At 38.9% G+C, this 19,918-nt stretch overlaps 1 protein-coding gene across 9 annotated transcripts in view; it reads right to left on the reverse strand.

Annotated features, from left to right (window-relative positions):
• atxn2 (ataxin 2) overlaps window positions 1–19,918 on the reverse strand; it is a 103,854-nt gene that overhangs the window by 49,677 nt on the left and 34,259 nt on the right. For 6 of the 9 annotated variants that reach the window (XR_005635908.1, XR_005635906.1, XR_005635907.1 and 3 more), the window contains exons 6-9: window positions 12,495–12,509; window positions 8,283–8,404; window positions 4,851–4,942; window positions 2,715–2,903 (exon numbers count right to left, since the gene is read on the reverse strand). Coding sequence is in view for 1 of the 9 variants with exons in the window: in XM_039772184.1 (XP_039628118.1) it covers window positions 2,715–2,903; window positions 4,851–4,942; window positions 8,283–8,404; window positions 12,495–12,509 (418 nt within the window). In the remaining 8 variants the exon portion in view is untranslated. The remainder of the gene's footprint in view (window positions 1–2,714; window positions 2,904–4,850; window positions 4,943–8,282; window positions 8,405–12,494; window positions 12,510–19,918) is intronic. The other 3 variants (XR_005635912.1, XR_005635911.1, XR_005635909.1) reach the window with 1 other exon arrangement.

The raw sequence follows: 19,918 nt of genomic DNA on the forward strand, positions 1-19,918 counted from the left end.
CATTTTTCTCCATAATAAACACTAAGTAACTGCAGACCAATTATAAAAAGAGTAGCAAATCTGAACATTCATGTGAGAAATGGTTAAACTGTGTTCAGTCACGCACAAAGTTTACCCATACGTCCATTATCCAACCCGCTATATCCTAACTACAAGGTCAAGGGGGGGGCACAAGGCAGGAAAGAAACCCCAGGCACGGCACGAGGCCACCGCAGGGCACGCACACACACACTCGGGACAATTTAGAATCGCCAATGCACCTAGCCTGCACGTCTTTGGACTGTGGGAGGAAACCCATGCAGATGCAGGGAGAACCCGGGAAGTGAACCCAGGTTTAGGAATCCCTTAACAACTGAAAGTTGCATGGAGAAAGGTAAAACATGACAGATGAGCCATTTGTATTACACTTTCCTTTTTGTAAACCCAACTAGGAAAGGCAAACATACTAAGTAGGTGCTGAAATTAACAAGATCCCCCATAACACTTTTCTACAAATGTTCACATAATAATTTATATAGCGATTTTCACACTACTAAAATCGCTCAACCGTTATGTTAACCCCCTGAAAAATGAGGCAAACACAATTTTTTCAAAAACAAAAGAAAGTTATTAAATGTAACAGAAACATGTAAATGCCAAAATATCAACATAAATACAGGAGGAGAGGTCTGTCTGGTGCCCGCTGGTGGAGCAATGCAGATTTAGTGCATGTCCTGCGTGTGACATTTTGAGACAGTCACCAACGCACAGCCTGACGTGGCAGTAAGTACAGTAGAAGAATTTCTGGGCCCATTCCACATGATCGTCACGTCCTGTGTGTTATTGTAGGCTACCACAGTGTAAAGCTTACTGACTTCCACATTTCCGCCAACATGAACATTAACAGATGCCACACCATAAGAATGCATAGGAGGCTAATGTCTTCCTTGTCCTTCTGCTTGATTCCAGTCATTTTTGCCACTTAGATACTGTACCCTGCTGCAGCTTTATGAGACTGAAGTCACCGAGCACATCATGGCAGTTCGGTCGTACAGTACAGTGTACATCAGTTTGACTATCCGTGTCAACGTCCGATGACCAACTCAGACTGTCGTAACTAAAGCTTAATTCAGTTGGTTTAGTTTGTTCTAAAACTGGCTTCGCAGCTTTGCGTTTGTCTGCCATTGTTTGTTTTGGCTGAAGGCTTCATCCCACTCATGAATACTGATGAGTTGCCATAGAGTGACAAAATGAAAAGGAATATTCATGATCTTTGTAGTATGATGTTATTTTATGCCCTAGATAGCAATAGAATATTGTCCAGAACATTATTTGGATTTCACACTTCACATCAAATCATAACAGCCTAACCTGAGACACACTGGGGCTTAAATGCCCAAGAGATGCTTAGAGTTAATGCCAAGGAGGTGTAACTACTACCTGAAGGTGCTGACTTTATACTCAAGGGTGGTCTGAACAAAAACAAGTGACTAACCAAAATAATTAATAGATGAAAATGTGCATGTGAATTTTCTTACTGAGAATCGCATCTTTTTTTATATTAAAAAACTAAGGGGCTTCGCTCGCCAACCCCCTGGCCTATGCAAAGCAACAGCCACTTTGTGTCTCTGCCACTCACGTATGTGGATTTCACTTTCACCAAACAACAAATCTTAATTCACGTGGATATGCCTCTTCATTAGGAAGAAACACTATTTTTCCCTGATGGCAACAACAATTAGACGATCTAAAAGTCTCTGACTTAAAGTTCAAATCCAAACAATATATTCGATCTCTTTTCGCTGTTCCGTTATTTCACTGCAAAATAATTTTCATTATAATTTTTTTGAGACTTTTGAATTTTTGTACTTCCATTATCTCTAACCTGCTCTGCATGTGTATCACACCAACGTTTTTGAATTCTTTATGATGTTCTACTTTGTCTTCTATTTCCGGCCCTGGGTGTGGTTAAAATAAATTTGGCACAAAGTCTCATCTCGTGGGAAGTGAAAGTATCTCTCTGAAAAAGTCATGTCTCGTCCCAGGATTTTTTTTTTATTATAATAGAGAGGTAAGACCTCTTAACAGATTTTTACCACTATTTGTTCATGTTAAAACAGGTTAAATAATTACAACTTAGGTGCATTGGAGATCCTAAATTGTCCCTAGCGTGCGCTTGGTGTGTGTGTGTGTGCCCTGTGGAGGGCTGGCACCCAGCCCGGGATTTGTTCCTGTTTTGCACCCTGTGCTAGCTGGGATTGGCTCCAGCAGACCCCCGTGACCCTGTGTTAGGATATAGCGGGTTGTAAAATGACTGACTGACTTTTTATGTAAGTGTGCTTAAGGTCTAGTTCAGGGCATATTTGTGTACTTTTAAGTTTGTTTTATTTGTTTTTTGGAGCTCTTCCTTTTTTAGTAATTTAGGGGACTTTGGTTACATGCATTTGATTACTTCATTGGCACAGTTCTAGATGGTTGTTCTTATGCTTTATGACTATTGAGTAAACAATTTAAGTTAAACAGAACATGCCTTTGACTATGCACGGCTACAAGGCAAGCTGGATTTTTCCACTGCATACATTCCCTTCCTCTAACCTAACATGCTCAAAGTATGAAAGGTTTGTTTCCTTGCATGCAGTGCGTGATTCAATCTAGAAAAGTATAACTTTGTGAAGTCTAAAGCTTTAGTTAGAAAACTTTTCATTGTCATAAAGCACAGAAACAAAGCTGCCAACCTTAAACTGTGCCCCTCTCGTTCAGTGCTTCTCGCCACAGCCGTGTACTTCTCCTCCTCTGTGCGGTCATCATTTTCTAGTGCTACTCGCGCCTTGTAGACAGCACTGGACTCGATCTCTTCTGCCAGCTGGGCTGCACGGGCTTCCCGTTTCAAAAACTCTTCTGAATTATCCCTCTCTAGAGGCACCCTATGAAGATGTAATTCAAATTTTAATACTTAAAATATTTCACGAACATTTCATACAATACTAACACTGCATATATTAAAGACAAGGCTCAGTAACTGCTACCACAAGAGTAAAGCATAAAGACAATACATGGACAACAAAACTTGTAAACAGTACGGCATTACAGGTGAGATCAAACTAGTTTGGGGGATTAGAAATGGAAGAAACCCTCCATCTTTGCAAGATTCTAGACGCGGAGTAAAGAAAGATGCAATACTACAAACTACTTACATTACTTTTAAAAACTATAATACTAAACCTTCCTTCCAAAATCAATTTTCTATAATTGTATTTCATGGGTCCCCACCTTACTCCCCAATGCTATGTTATTTATATATATGTAGTTAGAACATAATGTGGCAAACGCGGACGCAGTATTGCATGATTGGCTAAGAATGTTCAAATGCTGCAGTGACACCGCTGGACGGCTGAGTATAGTAAGTCGGTGTTGGTTCGAGCAGATAACAGTAAGATCAGTTGGTTTTTGGAACGTTGGTTTGGTGGGGCGTACTTTCCAGGACTAACATCGTCGACTGACTTAAACCCTTCAACAGTTCCAGAACCGTAAATAATTTAGAATGTATCGCCAATTGCTTGGTACATCAAAATCTATCTTTGGGCAGTTCAGTTTTGGCACCCGTCCTTCTGATATCTATTGGCAAACTGAGTAATGACGGCTGGTTAACAACAACGGTCACCGTTTTAACTTTTAGCCGATCTCGGATCTAAAATGACCACGCCAACATAATTATTACTCTGACTCTGATTAGAGTCGTAAAACATTGTTGTTTTGAAAAATTGTTTGCCGGAAAAAATCAAATGAGGTGCGCCTAAGAGCTGAGTTCACGTCTCGCAGCCCCGTTTAAACAGGAAGCTCTTCGTTACATCGGCCGAAAAGGTTTATAATAAGTACAAATCAGTGCCGTGATAACAAAATCATTTCAAGGACTTAAAAATACAAGTAATTCTTTGCAGAGAAAGTATGGATTTCACAAATGTAGAATTTGTAGCCCGATTCGATCAGGCTCCCAGTCATTAGTGTGTGTGTGTGTATATATATATATATATATATATATATATATATATATATATATATATATATATATATATATATATATATATATATATATATATATATATATATATATATATATATATATATATATATATATATATATATATATATATATATATATATATATATATATATATATATATATATATATATATATATATATATATATACACATACATACATACACACACATATACACACACAAACATGTGTACACAGTATATCTCTCCCTATAAATCTATCAATCACGTGCTGTATATGGAGACATTAATAAGCTTCTACCACTTAGCTCTGCTGATGAACTTCATCTGCATGGCATCAAATCTCAGTCCAGATTCTTTTCATGTTTAAGTCCTAGCTGGAGCAATGAGCTGCCCCCTACCCTCTATTTAAAATTCTGTGTAAAAAGCAATATATGACCAATGTATGCCTAACTGATAATGGCTGTTAGGTGTCTGTAAAGTAATTGTATTTTCTTCTGGGACTCTTCACTTGAGTTGATCGATTTGGTCACCTTGTCCTGTCACACTTATTCCCAAACAGTTACTAAGTGTAATAAAAATATACTCCTCCTTTCAGCCACCTTAATATGTGCTACTCAAACTAGTTGAGCATTTAAAAGCCGACAAAAAAAAAAAAATAGTAAAGATAAATAAAGCTGGATAAGCCTCTGGCAAGTATGCTCAAGGTTGCATAACAAAAGCCCCATTCATTAAATAGTAAATAAAAAAAGCTGATAATTTAATGCGCAATCCATAACAGACTATTTAGTCAAGAAACAAGCAAAACGGCTTGTGAAATAATGCAGTAAAATGTGATATTTTACAACTTACGTGTAAGAGGAGAGACTGCTGTCATAAGTAGATTTAACACCATAGTTTTCTTCATTAAATTTGAACATGTCATTGGGATCCCAGCCATTGGACTTGAGGAGATAGAGAGAGAAGAATAAAAAAGAAAAAAAAAAAAAAAAACACACATATATTATTCAGTTACAGTGATGCTTTGTTATATATACTATTTTGTAACAAATTTAGGGAAAGACGACAAAGCACAGCAAATCAATAAATACTAAGGTTACACACAATATTTATCCACTGAATATATGAACAGGGAATGTTGATGCTCACATCCTTGGCTTCTCATTTTCTTTTCATTCAGCACAACACATTTTGTCACCTTGTCGTCATTTCCCACCTTTCTGTCCACTACACCCAAAACACTACAGTTTGTTTCTTCTTTCCAAAGGACTTGTGAGATGCTGAGAAAAGGTAATTGTACTCAAGTGACAAGCCATCCTCTCCCACTACAAACTCAGTTGAAAGCTACTCACACACAGTACGGTTTTCTGCACCATGCATGTTTAAACATAAAATACGCATCCTGCACTACTTCTAGCACACTTTCAAAGCTTAATTTGAAATGAAGCACTGTTTCTTTGTTGATTCATAGGCCGTGATTACATTGTCCTCCAATGCCATATGTCATTACAGGTATTTTTCATTTTATATTATTCATTTTGGCAAAGACAGTGATTAAAGTCAACTATACGGATGGGGCTGCATTTGATCAAAGACAGTTGAATTTCTTCTTGTGTGATGTTTGACAATCTGCAGGAGGAAATGGAAACAAGAGCAATACTTCTGCCGGGTACAATTTTAACTAGTCCAAGTGCCCGGCCTTGCCTGGGTATATCTGCATATTAAGTTAAAAGAAAAAATCTAAGGTTTCTGTGTGTTATTTAAATGGTGACCCTGCTGGTATTGCTAGCTGTCCCACCCATTATCATCACTTTGCCTACATCAACGTCTCTGCTCTTGAAAGTTGAGAATTGGTTCTTTTCTGGTCCAACTGGATAACAGAATTGTGGTAACACCTTGCTGTGTTATAATCGTGAACACCGTCCTAATAGTTCAAGGTTGATAGTTTGCAGCGCTTAAATTATCAAGACAAGAAGACAAAGTAGGAGTTAAACAAAAACCCTACGATTCTCCTTTGTGTTGTACTGCACTTCCACTCTTGATTAGACCTCACCCAACAGCATCCTGCCAAAGCACACAATACCCCTTTCTATATTACAGTAGATAAGAGCAGCACACGCGGTGTTGCTCGGCTAAGTGATGTTAAGCTCTGGTCATTTTGACTGCAAGTTTGGCTTCAGTGTGTTTCACTTGCACTAAGCCAGCAGGTGGCACTTGTGTGCAAACTGTAGCACACAGGGTGAGATAGATAGATGGACAGAGGGATGGATGGATGGATACAACAATGCTACGAACGGCAGGGTCAAAATATTTTGCTCCACAGTAGTCTCTCTTGTCCGTATTTTTCTAGACAGCAACTTTGCCAAATTTTGTCCAGATCAGTCTAAAGGCACAGGATTATTTATATTATACACACGTGCGCATGGGAAACCACTAAAGTGCCTACAAAATAGTAATTACATACCACACCAGGGAGTGACAGAATGTGCTGTCTCTCTCAGACCATTCTCGAGAAATACTACTTGGTTCCGGCAGTGACAATGATGTCACTTTCTGGTCATGAAGACATCACTTCCAGTTCCAGCACCGATAACGTCATTTCCCGTTTTATCAGTTAAAACCGTCATCTTGTCTCCAACTCAACAGTTCTGTTCTAGACTCTGTTCTGTGCACATCGTGCTACTTCAAATCAAACTTTTGTAGCTGGGAAAAACAATATATGGGTGGCTGCCCCAAATCTTTATGATGTCTTGACTCTTTCTTATGACAAAATATATATCTATATTTAAACATACATTGCGAGTAACTTGGTTTGCGAGTGTTCTGCACCTGCAGCCACTGCGGCCCGCATGGACTGACTTTGCCCACCCTGCATTACAGGCACAACTGACTTGACTTGTTGGAAAACAAACTCTACAGAGACTTTTACAGACCTTTTTACTTTCTCGTATGTGAAGTATTGTAATCATTCAAAAAATTCAACCTCAAGATTTTGATGAATCTCACCGTTTTAGACCTCCCCGAGTCTGATTTACTTTTTCGTAGTGAAAAAGTATTGTCATCATCCAAATATTTGATGTTGAGATTTTGATGACTGTTGATGTTTTAGACCTCCCCGAGTCCAAAAATACTATTTTTGAAATTATGTGTGTGTGTGTGTGTAAACACGATAACTTGAGTTTGCTTTCACTTCGGTTAACCATATTTTGCATACAAGTATCAGGTACAAAACGTAACTTTCTAACAGCTGTTGGGATATTTCTGCTAACAGGAAGTGTTACTTTAACTTTTATTCAGGCAGCTGTAGTCTGATTTATTCAACTTTACTTTTGTAATAATTGTTTAATATATTATTAATTTGATTTGTTGTTGATGGTTCTTTAATGTACATAAAATAAAAATATAATTCTTGTCTTGCGTTTTACTCCTCACATATCCATTCCCATATCTGAGTATATGAGAAAGTCATGGGGAGAGCACTCCCGATTTTTAAGACGGAAATACTACAGTCACTGATGTTTTAGCAAGCCACTCTAGAAACCATAAATGGTGCTTATTAATAAACCACTAAAACTTAACAAGAGGAAATACTATACTTGCAATAAAGATTGGTTTCCTCCAATTTTCAAATCCAAGTAGCCAGACCAATAATTTGACCAAAACACAACTAGAGGCTAAAAAAAAAAAGTTACAAATATAAACTTGTTGAATGGTACACTTTTACAGAGAGCAGTACCTCTGCAGTTCTACTGTGTTATTGTTTTAGTAAATGCGGTTGAAATATATTTCACCTAATTTTTGGGAGAGTTGAGCACTTTGAAATGTTTTTGTCTTCAGCCCAAATAAGCCAAAGGGGCACAAATCGCGCACAGTGGCACTCCCAGGTCTAAAAACAAAAACTGTTTAGTTCCAGCATTTTTAGATTCTTGAAAGAATGGCCTTGTGTTTTGTGCAATGCCTTTTTCTTTAGAGACATCTACCCTTAAAATACACTTTGCGAGATCAAAAATAGGTTACTCATGTATAAAATGTATTTATAATGTACTCACATCTAAAATTAGGGAATATGTATTTATAATAAAGAGGAGGTTGGTTTATGGCTCAGTTGCATTACAATTTTTCGAAAAAAAAAAAGACAAGCACACACAATGGGCTTTGGTAATGTTGCATTTTAAAGCTGGTTTTCATACTGCACGATGTTTCAGTCATCACTCAAGTTAGTGGATTACAAATGAAAACACATAAACTTCATGCTTTGTTCTGTGTTCTTACGGACATACATACCACATCAGTTTCCAAGGCTTCTAAATCCTCACTTGCCGTCTCTCCACTGTCCCACGGCTCTAAATCCTTTTCTTTATGTTCACCGTTTATTCTAGCATTGATGGCAGAATCAGTAAATGTATCTAATTGGCAAGATTAAAAAAAAATACAGAATTAATGTCACAATGCAGATGTACAGTAAGTACATTCAGACCAAAAAAAGGACTAAGCAATAAAGAACAGGTGGGGATGGGGGTCTTAAGAAAAACTAGGAAACACAAAATAAATGAAACAACCAAAAGCACGCCACAAAAACCTATCAGGCCACCGACCAGGACAACATGTCAGGTCAGATCCCCATACAGAGAATGGCACTTTATCAGATCATGCCTTGCAGGATTATTACCACAAGGACAACAACAAGTTTGGGGAAAAAAAAAAAAACACATCACTTCCCAATTTATATAATTTTTCCATAAAAAAAAAAAAAGTAAGAAAGAGAGTTTATACACAAAGGCATCTGTCCAATTCAGGAGGTTTAAAAAAACACAACAAATAAGCACAAGTAATGCCCATCCAAAGCACTAGTATTAGAGAAATACAATTTTTGGATGGACATTAGTCTTGACACTGTTAATTCACACAGTTAAAGAGACGTCAACTCATGATCCTCTATTACTATCTTCTTGATGTCATCTATTACATTGAAAAGAATAAAATTCAACCTTTTAATAACTCCTAGCTATCTGGTCTGCTCTAAGACAAATCAATGAAGAACGACCTAATGATCTATATATGATGTGCAAGACAAACGAGTGGGACATGAAGTTTTGGGGGCCAGAGACCCTGTCAAACTCTTCCAGTATGTTTAACAAAATTGGCAACAATGAGCGTTTCTCTGTCATAAAGAGTAATGGGTTGGGCAGCTGAGACACATAGAACTGTCATCAAAATACGTCTGCAAAGAAGGGTAAAGCCAAATGAATCGGTTTCTGTGTAAATTACATAAACAGGACATCCTGTACTGTTAACTCAAAGTTACAATTCACGATTTCCAATTGCCTTAACTCTCAAGTCCTTGGGAATGTAGTAGAAAAAAAACCCAGATAGACATACAGGTGGCAGTAAATCGGAAACATGGACGCTCCATTTCTGAAGCAGCATTAATTACTACTGAACCTTGGTGTCCTCCACGTTTGAATGCACAGAACAAAACAAACTTCCGATCACACACACATCAGCAATACAGTGGTACGACCGGTGTGTTAAACACGCATGAAAGCGTTCTCTTTCAGTTTGGCTTTTTCCTATGTACCAGTGTCACTTTGTGCGTTTCGTTGCATCAGTCTCGTGTTGCACTGTTAGAGCGTTCTGGGTTCCAAACCAAACACCGCCCCACCCGGTCAAGCGACCAAGCATCTGAAAAATCAAAAGGATCAAGGTGAACCTTAATCCATCCTGCCCACCCTTGCTGGAGGAAACAACCGAATATCCGGCAGCCAAAATGGTGAGGGTCGGAATGCGATGAAAACAAATCGAATTTGGTCCAGTGCCGAAATCAAGAGGGAGAAATACTGCAGTGCATTAAACGAGCCGGTGTCTGCGCGCTGAATTCTTCAAAGTGTGATCAACTCTCCGTTAAGCAGCTAAGACCCCCAGGGGCCTGAGTGTTTAAGGGGTCTTAAACTGGCCTCAGCACCATTCATAAACTTGCAAAAAATATCTATTTAAGTTTTTAGTTATGTCATAGTAGACTTTGTACTTTTATACAGCACCATTAAAAATAAGAAATTATAAATAATCACAGGCCAAAGCACTTATAAAAGCAAAATTTCCTTAAACAAACAAGGGAACCATCTAAATATCCTATCCAATACATAACGATAAAAAGTGCAGGCACAGTTTAAAAAAAAAAAAAAAACGTAGGAAACGACAATATAAGTTTCTTCAGTGTATTTTACAGATGAATAAAAAATGACATTTTAAGGTTTTAGAATATCATTTGTGTAAATATAACGTTATCGCAATTGTGTCCTTACACTGACCGCAACCAAAAAAATATCTTTATTATTCTAATTACCACTAGCCTAAGATACATAATTGTAAAACAATTAACTATTATGGCAGGAATTATGTTTTTAATTATTTATATAATTGTTTTATATTTTCTATACTTAATGAAAAATCCTTAATTTTTATTTTTTTTTTTTTTACAAAATAATGTAAAAATTAAAAGGCTATTAAAGTGAGTACTCATTTGCATTGGATTACACTAGATCATTTTTAGTCTTTTTTTAAACACCCTTCCTTCTTCTGGGGAACTCACCCACTGTATTCTTTATTTCCTGGAGTGAGCCTCCCTCAATTAAATTAAAGCAAAGAAAAAAAAAAACAAACCAACTCTGCCAAGCACTCAATACTGTGCCAGATAAACTAACAAGTAATGAGATTTTAAACAAGTAGAGAAACGGACACCTTTCATCTTTTTTTTATTGCCACCTGCCTACAAACTGAACCCACTTTTGACTGACCTCGTATTTCCGTATAGCAGGACAGTTTTATTTGAGATGCTTAGTTTAAGCCCGAGTACGAGACTATAAGAAGAATCCTCCTGTCCCATACACCGAGTGCTGATATATGGTGGAGAGGTTCACCTGCAAGGACACATTCCTAAACAGTGCAACCACAAAGGACACCATTGGAGAGCGGATATAAATGAACACAGAGCCCACAAATTAGAAGGCAGTCATAACGGGAGAGCTACAGGGTGGGCAGCCCAACCAACTTAATCAAGTCTCCAAATAAACACATTTACAAATACAGGGAAGTACCAACCTGCAGACGTCTGAAAGCATCATCAGATGAAAACGAGTTATATAATGCAAGCACACTTGTGTTCAGTTGTGTGTAAGTCATTGCAATTTATAAAAATAAGCTGGAGGTCGTAGTAGATTAGGTTAAAGGCCGGCTTTGTAGAAAACATGCTGCAAACCTCAATCAAAATACCCCAGGAATACCCTGAACAGACAGTTTTATTGGGAGTGCAATCTCATGCAAGACAAACAAATGTTCATGCAAGTGAACCAAATCACTGGTAATGTCACATGAAAATAACATCATAATATAATTTGATGAAATCTTTTTTGGAAGTTTACTTAGGCTGGCTATTTAAAAATAAAAAATTTAATTAAACACTGGACAGATTCTGAAATTCTCTTCATGCAGGGTAAAAAAAAACTAAAACAAACAAAGCTGCCAAGCCGGGTCAGGATTAGATGGCAGTGTTTTTACTCTACAACTGCCATTTCCCACCACCAGTCAAAGACGATCACAGTTTGTGTATGGCATTTGTCTGGCATGAGGAGTTTCTTTGCAGCTTTAGTGGACATAAATATATGCAGCAATCCTGGCTGCTTTGTCTCGGCCCTGCCGCTCATCAGGTGCCCATTCTAACTACAGGGTTTATATCACATTAATTGATACGTTAGCAATGCTGCACACTCCCATATTGTGTTCTATGGGTAGTTTTCACTCAAGTCTACCTCTCAGTGGTGATGAGACTTTCTGTTGTGATCACCATAAAGAAGGATGGCTGTAGGGTCATCCTGCTAAGTGTAAATTGCCTGGGATGGCGGACTTGAGAGGATTAAAGGCACCAGGGCAGCTTGAAGACTTGCCAAACAGGATTTGCTGTGGCAAACTCTTTAGTAGTTTATTTTGCTAGGAGAGAAGAAGAGGGGGGAAAAAAGGCACAAGTGATGCTCCCTCTGTACACTACCATGCCTTGCTGCAACTTTAATGACTTGGGTACAAGACGACTTTTATTCCAGCGTTGGCACCTTTCAATAGTGACTGTCATCACGGGCTTTATTACAAGTACGGCACCGTGCTATCGTACAGTCAATCAAAATTTATACTAGAAATCAGGAAGGGAGCACGAATCTGTTAAATCTTGAACCTCATGAGGACTATCGTATATTGTAGATCATATAAACAAAAACAAAAAAAAAAAACAAATATGGGCACAACCCTGCCAAGATTGATTTATTTCCAATATCAAAAAAACAGGGATAAGAAGAGAAATTGCTCAAATAGAGAAGAGACAATAGCACTAACCGAAGTTCAAAAACAGACAAAGGGGCACACAGACACATAAAACAAAGATATAAAATAATATCTGTAAAAATGTGCATTTAAAGGATAAGCTACAAAAGGTATGAGCAAACAGTTTACCTGTTTCTGAAGAAACTATGAGGATTACAAAGAGAAAGAGATTGAAAAACAGAATCAGTCGAAAACAGAAATACTGCAATAAAAAAATTATACACACACACACACACATCAGGATTTATTGGAAAACAAAAACACCGAAAAATGACATTATTATTTAATGCAAAAGATACTCACTCACCAAGATAAAGGAGCATATGCCACATAGACGACATGCTAGTAAATGAACGGGTCAGGCACTGTTAATACTCAGACTGTTCATTTCTGGCTATTAGGGTGGCATACCAGATTAACAACACAGCAGCATTCATTACTCATCATTAAAAATTCAAAACTTTCACAAATAGCATGCCTTGTTGCACAGCTGATCAATAAAAAAAAGAAAGTTTGTAAATCTTACAATAAGCATTTACAATACATCATGTGCATGATCATATTTAAACATATTTTGTACATAATCTTGGGAAATCAGCTCATTTTGTTTAAAGCTGTGGTTTTAGCTTTACAATATGCATCTCTTTTTAAAACACCACTCCCTAAATCCAGCATTGATGAAGTCTTCCTGGCTGGGCACAGCTGAAGCCTGAACTCTGGCACTTTTAGTGGTTAATTAGGACAGTGCAACCTTAACTTCAACAACCCCATGACACTGTCACAATATTCAGATAGAGTATCCGTTTATACAATGGGCACAGCGCACTGTAAAAAAATTCATCTTCATACACTCCAAATTAAAACACATTTTTGCTGAATCAAATATGTTAACCTTTTTAATTAGTGAAATCCTACAACGTTGTTTTGGAAGAACAGACTGCAATTGAAGTGGGGGGGGGGTCTAATTATATCAAATACTCACCCCCACCATTAAAGTCCCTTTATGGAAGCAGTGTTAACTCAGATGTAAGATAGAACCTCGTTGCAAGCGTCTGTCATGCTTTCACATGAAATTTACCCATGACCACCTGACACAGAGAAATCATCAAAAAATAACCAGTCAGAAGCTTTTAAGGTGAAAAAAAGAGTGATTGAAAGTTTCAATCACAGAAAAAATTGAGAAGATATGAAAGGATATAGCCAATACTAACAGAAACCAAAGTGGAAGAGGCTTGACTGCAGTACCAACAAAGACAGGCCATTCCAGCAAAGCAGCAGATTACCAGCAGGATGCACGTTACGAGGGGTAAAAAGCTAACGGTGGACAAACGGACGACACCTACAGCAGTGACGGGACACAACGTCCCACTACTCAAACATACTCACAAGTTTTGTGTTCAACGCTAACCAGAGAGATGTGCCTTGCAGTGTAACAAAAGATATTTTTTGTCTCCTCAGACACCATCGTTTAGGCCAGCAACACAAACAACTGACTACAAGTCTGAAGTGGTACAATGAAATATATAATTGTGTTTACGCTACTTTTACACTCTGTTTCTTTACATTTCACCTCACCACCTACATGAAGTAACAAATTAATGACGGGTTAGCGCGATTTTAATCAAACGCTTCAGCATAGCAGAGGTCTGCCTTCCTCAGAGGTTACCAATGATAAGCATTTGCTCCAGACGCTTCCAGTTTAATAGAGCGGCACTCTGCCTTACTCCAGCACATTCACCCAGCTCAACATGCCCTCCAGTCTCTTTGGAAATGCACATTTTGACAAATAAATCCACTACGACCATTACTACAAGGGACATTCAAAAGGTTTCTGCTTTTTTTTTTTTTTAAAAAACTCTACTTATTAACAATTTCAAAAACAAATAACATCACTTTTCTACATAGTCACCTAACTTGGCGATGCAAATTTTCCCACTCACATGACACTCTCAGACACAACCAATTACTACTCCTCCCTCCCACCTTCACCGTTTCCAACGAAAAAATAAAAGTGCGGAAACTCGTCTGTCCCTCGTGCACTGCATGTTGATAAAACTGGCTTCATTTCACTAACATTAGTAACATGTAGATTCAGATGTTTCTAACGTACCATCAGGGTGAGCATTGTTTCTGAGTCTGGAGGGCTGCAGGATTTTGTTCCAACCTAACAAGCTTAATTAGAAAACCGTTTCTGACGATAACATAACATGGCTTGTAAATGTTGTAAACAGGTGGCGCCCCAGAGCTCCTGACTCCAGGCATAAGTTCACATACACAGTCAAGGGTTCAAATCGAGTTTTATTATATTAAAGTTCCTTTCACAGATTCTTTCTTCCAGAACTCAAGTAATTACAATCTAATGATGAGTCTCCTCCAGGAAAGCCTTGTCCTCTACTTCCCAACTCCAACTTGCCTGGGTGAGACGGCATGGTCTTCTATATACTGGGAGTATTTCCACTTCAGGTACATGACACTTGCGAAGCACTTCCGGATCAGGCAGAAGCCTTACAAAGTAGGGCCAGCCATATCCTATAGCATCCCCTGTCTGCATTCATGTAACCCCATGGGACTACAACTCCCAGTACACCCTGCAGGTGCTGATCTGGGTACACTGGCTCAGGAATGCGGCCATCCAGCGCACCAGAGGTGCATGCAATGTTAGTGGTTACAACCACCTCCTGGCCAGGCAAGGATCATCTGCTGAATCTGATCTGGATGGAAGATGGACTGGTATATGATCTCAAACCTGACCATATATATATATATATATATATATATATATATATATATATATATATATATATATATATATATATATATATACACACTAGCAAAATACCAGCGCTTCGCAGTGGAGAAGAAGAGTGACAAAGAAGTTATGAAAAAGAAAAGGAAACATTTTAAAAATAACGTAACATTTGCTTTCTATTCGTTTGCATAAGCACAGTCCTTCACTAGCAATTTTAACTTAGTTAGAAAGTGACCAAGTCTTGTTTATACCGCGTGTCCTCTCATTAAACTTTTATCTCATGAATATCGTATTCATCTTAGGCATGACTAACGCCAGCGTGTCTATGAACTTAATTTAAACTTACGGTTTACACCATGCTTTGTTTCCGCAGTAGCTGCACTTATGAATATGCTTGTATGCATCACTCGCTTTATATTCTTTTGCGGCCTTCTCAATTGTGTAATGTGTTTATTGTTAAGCACTCTTTGGAGCTCTTCCTTGTTCTCTATGTACTGCGTTCACAGTCAGTTCACGTGAGCCGCTCTCTTGTGTGATCTTGCGATGTCCACGGCTTTATTTAATGTTAGCTAAGACCCGGCACTTAAAAGTTTCTCTCACACTTTTGCTGAGTTTGTGCCAAACACCAGACCATCTCATCTTCGTTTGCATAAGCACAGTCCTTCACCCGCGAATATTTACCTTATATGGGCAGGCACTCAATTACGTGGGAGGCGTGATGATGCGGGACGCAACTCCACCTCACACGGTGACCGAGCTGCAGGCTATGGCTGTATATATGATCGAAAGTAGGTTCCAGTTATGACCGTTACGCTTAGAATTTCAAAATGAAACCTGGCTAACTTTTGTAAGTAAGCCGTAAGGAATGAGCCTGCTACCTACACGGGAAGTTGGAGAATTAGTGATGAGTGAGTGAGTTAGTGAGTCAGTCAGTCAGTGAGGGCTTTGCCTTTTATTAGATTATAAAAAAAATTATAAAAAAAGACAGCATTAGACCATCGTCTACTGCAACCATTTCCTGTCCGCATTGCCAGAGACTATTCCGAGTACGTATCGGACTAGTAAGTCATCTACGCACCCACCCAGACCCAACCCATCCTTAACCAGATGACTAGATGGTCCTTGTCGATTCGACGGACGAACAAACAAACTATATATATATATATATAGATATATATAGATATAGATATAGATAGATAGATAGATAGATAGATAGATAGATATATTAGTGCTGTAGAAGAAGTCCCTTATTGGCTAGTGCTGCTGTCAATCATTTTTTGCAAAGTTAAAATGCAAGTTAAAATAATAATAAATATTGACAAAAAAAAAAAGCACTTGCCAACCCATCTACATAATGTGCTAATGATAAAAAAGGATATAAAGCAAACAATTGTTTCTATAACCTCCAAATGTCACTCAAAACACTTTTCAAATTATTTTATTATTATTTAATATTTTTTTAACCCCTAAATATTGATACACGTCGTCGCCTGGTCCTACCCCATGACCATTCACTACTCTGGCCTCCTGGCCAGGCAAAGAAACAGGGTCCAACGCAGCCGGGATGTCACTCCATCCTAGACGTCCACTCTGCAATGTTAGGTCATTTTGATATCATACATCAATATAACTTGAAGCCCAAAACGGAGAAATAATTCTCAGTCCTTCACTTTTTTTCTCTTTAGTTGCCTTCTAAATATTGTATTGAAGCAGACCGTTAATGAGGTGTGCACACAGGTGGAAACGGAAACAAGCGAGATGGGTCCTTTGCCATTTGTATCTTATTGCTGATAAGCAGCTCGGGTGGCGTAGTGGTAGTCCTGCTGCCTCACAGTAAGGAGAACATGGCTTGATGTCCCAGTTCCTCCATATGTGGAGTTGGCAAAGTGCTATATAAATGTAAAGTATTATTATTATTATTAAATGCAGCTGTTTAAGACTAAAATAAAAACTCTTAACAATCAAGACAACTAAAATGAGCAGTAAGCATTTCGACAGCAAGAAGTGACTTTAGAAATTGGGTTTGAACAAAAACCTGCAGCCACTGTGGCCCTCTAGGACTGAAGTTGTTCATGTCTGACGTAAATTAAGTGCATAATTAAATACTGATAACAATGTAATAGAATTTCCTAATAATTCTTCAACTGTACATTCACACTCTCCATATTAACACCATGTTGGAATGTGTTCAATTTTAGCATGAGTTTAACTTCCCATTCTTTTCTCTCCTTGATGTGTTCTCAAGTTGGCCACTTCTCACTACATTATTTATCATGACTAAGATAAATATTAGATTACATGTTAGAAGATGCCCGTTCATTAATTGCAACACTTCCAACTTTCTCAGATCGGTAGCTGTTAAGTTACAGGCAGGTCTTGCTATCTTTATCCAGCTCAAGTCACCTCAAGTGCCGAGGACAATCCTTAGGGAATCTCCTGGAGTGATCCGTTTAGGAACGCGTTTACTGATAACATTTACAATGGAGGTCTTTCAGCTACTCTTGCACCTAAAACTGTCAGCATGCAGTCTAGCCAGCTCAAAACAGTCTGCGGCTGTGAGGTTTGGAATAAAAATCGATCCTGCCTCATCATGTGGGACACAGTTTAATAAAAATACGTTTCTTCACCCTGCTTTGAAATCGGACAGATTAAACACACAGCCCAAGCCCAACTCCACTGTAATCAGTCTTTCCCCTTTACACTATCACAGAAGAGGGGTGTTTAACACTTTGGTTTAGGACACGGATCATTCTGTTGGATTCTGGGTAATTATCTGGGTATACAAGGGCACAACCTCGACTGCTAATCCATGCGTGTCAATTCCAAAGAAGGATTTCAGTCGCCCTCCTTTTAAGGCTAAGCCTCTACTAAGCACTTCACAGTCTCAAAGAGGCTACAGAAATGTGAACTTCTCTCGAAAAATGTTGCTTCAGATTTGATGGCGAGACCATTTCAGCTGCCACATCACAGACTCAAAGCACCAGTCCTGATTTTTTTATGCTTCTTAAGGAATCCAGAAGGCGTACACAATAAGAATACAGCAGAGATTTCAAATTATACAAAAAACTGTTCTGCCATGCCAAGCAATTGTGACGCTCAGGGTGCCCACAGCCCTCTACGGTCTTGAGGACACAACAAACGTTATCAATGGAATTAGTGAATAGTGCATTTATTCAAACAAAGGCACTGTCAGCTGTGGTGCCTCAAAATCTTCATCGAGTGATAATCCATAACAGGAAGTTTGAAATTCAATAAATAAATTAATAATTTTATAGTTTCTAGTGGTGGTAGCGCTGCTGCCTCACAGTTTGGAGACATGGGTTCGCTTCCCGGGTCCTCCCTGCATGGAGTTTGCATGTTCTCCCCGTGTCTGTGTGGGATTCCTCCCACAGTCCAAAGACATGCAGGTGAGGTGCATTGGCGATCCTAAATTGTTCCTAGTGTGTGTGTGTGTCCTACAGTGGGCTGGCGCCCTGCCCAGGCATTGTTTCCTGCCTTGCACTCTGTGTTGGATGGGATTGGCTCCAGCAGACTCCTGTGACCCTATAGTTAGGATATAGCAGGTTGGACAATGGATGGAAGGATGGTTAGATAAATTACAAATTATTTATAAATGAATCCAAGGAGAAAATCCCAGTCAGATACGCTTCCATTCATTACATTCCCAGTGTTTGCTTGCTTTCTCATCTTACCAGGCTCATCCATCAGGCATGAGATAACAGCAAATGCGGTCCACGTTAAGGCTCCCTGACCCTGGGACACTCCAAGCACTACTTCCTCGTGCTGCCACCACTTCCATCAGGACCCCTGGAGCCCATGATAGTCATCAGGGGGCTATTGGGCGCAGAAAGCTAATGCTTACTTTGGTTCGCGGATCTTCCTCGATTATGAGCCTCCTTGTGCCGTCACCAGCTCCAACCTCACTGTGCTCTTCCTTTCCTCAGTCTCCTTGATTTCTTCCTCCCTTTCGATCTGTCCTACTAAGACCACCGGTTCTCCAATGAACTTAGCAAATAGTGGGGCAATAATGAGGGAGGCAGAGCCAGTTGGTCTCATGTACGTGAATGCCCATTAAGTGCTCTGTGGCCACTCGTCACTCTTGCACACACACACACACACGACATCTGAGCCACACCATATTCTAACAAACATCCTGCACCTGCTCTGGTCCGCTGATCACACCACGGACCTCAGAAACGCGGTGCCAGAATGATGCCAATGTGGAGCTAGGCTTACAATCTGATAAGCAAAGAGATCTAAGCTTTCAGAAAACAAATGACAGCCACATCCTCCAGCAAATGCTTGATGCTACTAAAAACAAATGAGCAACACTGTGCTTAGCTCAACATCATGTTAAGTATCACTGCACGATGTACACAAAACAATTATCACGAAAAAAAAAATGACCAACTCCAGGACGAATATTTGGAATTTTTCTACAAAAACCAAATCTTAAGTAAGAAGCTTGGAAAAAGCCAGACACGTATTCAAATTCAGTTTAAATGAAACAGCAGCCACTACTAAACTCAAACCTAAAGATATATCCACCTTAAAAGAGTAAGTGATTGTGTGCCTGTCCGGTTGTTATGTCTCTGTCCCTCCAACAGATGGTACATCACAATCATGAACTCTGCCTTTACAGACCCCATATCAAATAGCATACAACAGACTCAAATGCACAGAATTTGTTCATTCCAACAGATGGCACATCACAAACATTAACACTGCTTTTGTAAGCCCCAGACTAAATGGTTTATGACAGAGACATAAGGCAAATCCACCTTAATAAAAGAACAGGTGCCTG

The sequence above is a fragment of the Polypterus senegalus genome, chromosome 12 (assembly GCF_016835505.1).
Source record: "Polypterus senegalus isolate Bchr_013 chromosome 12, ASM1683550v1, whole genome shotgun sequence".
NCBI lineage: Eukaryota > Metazoa > Chordata > Cladistia > Polypteriformes > Polypteridae > Polypterus > Polypterus senegalus.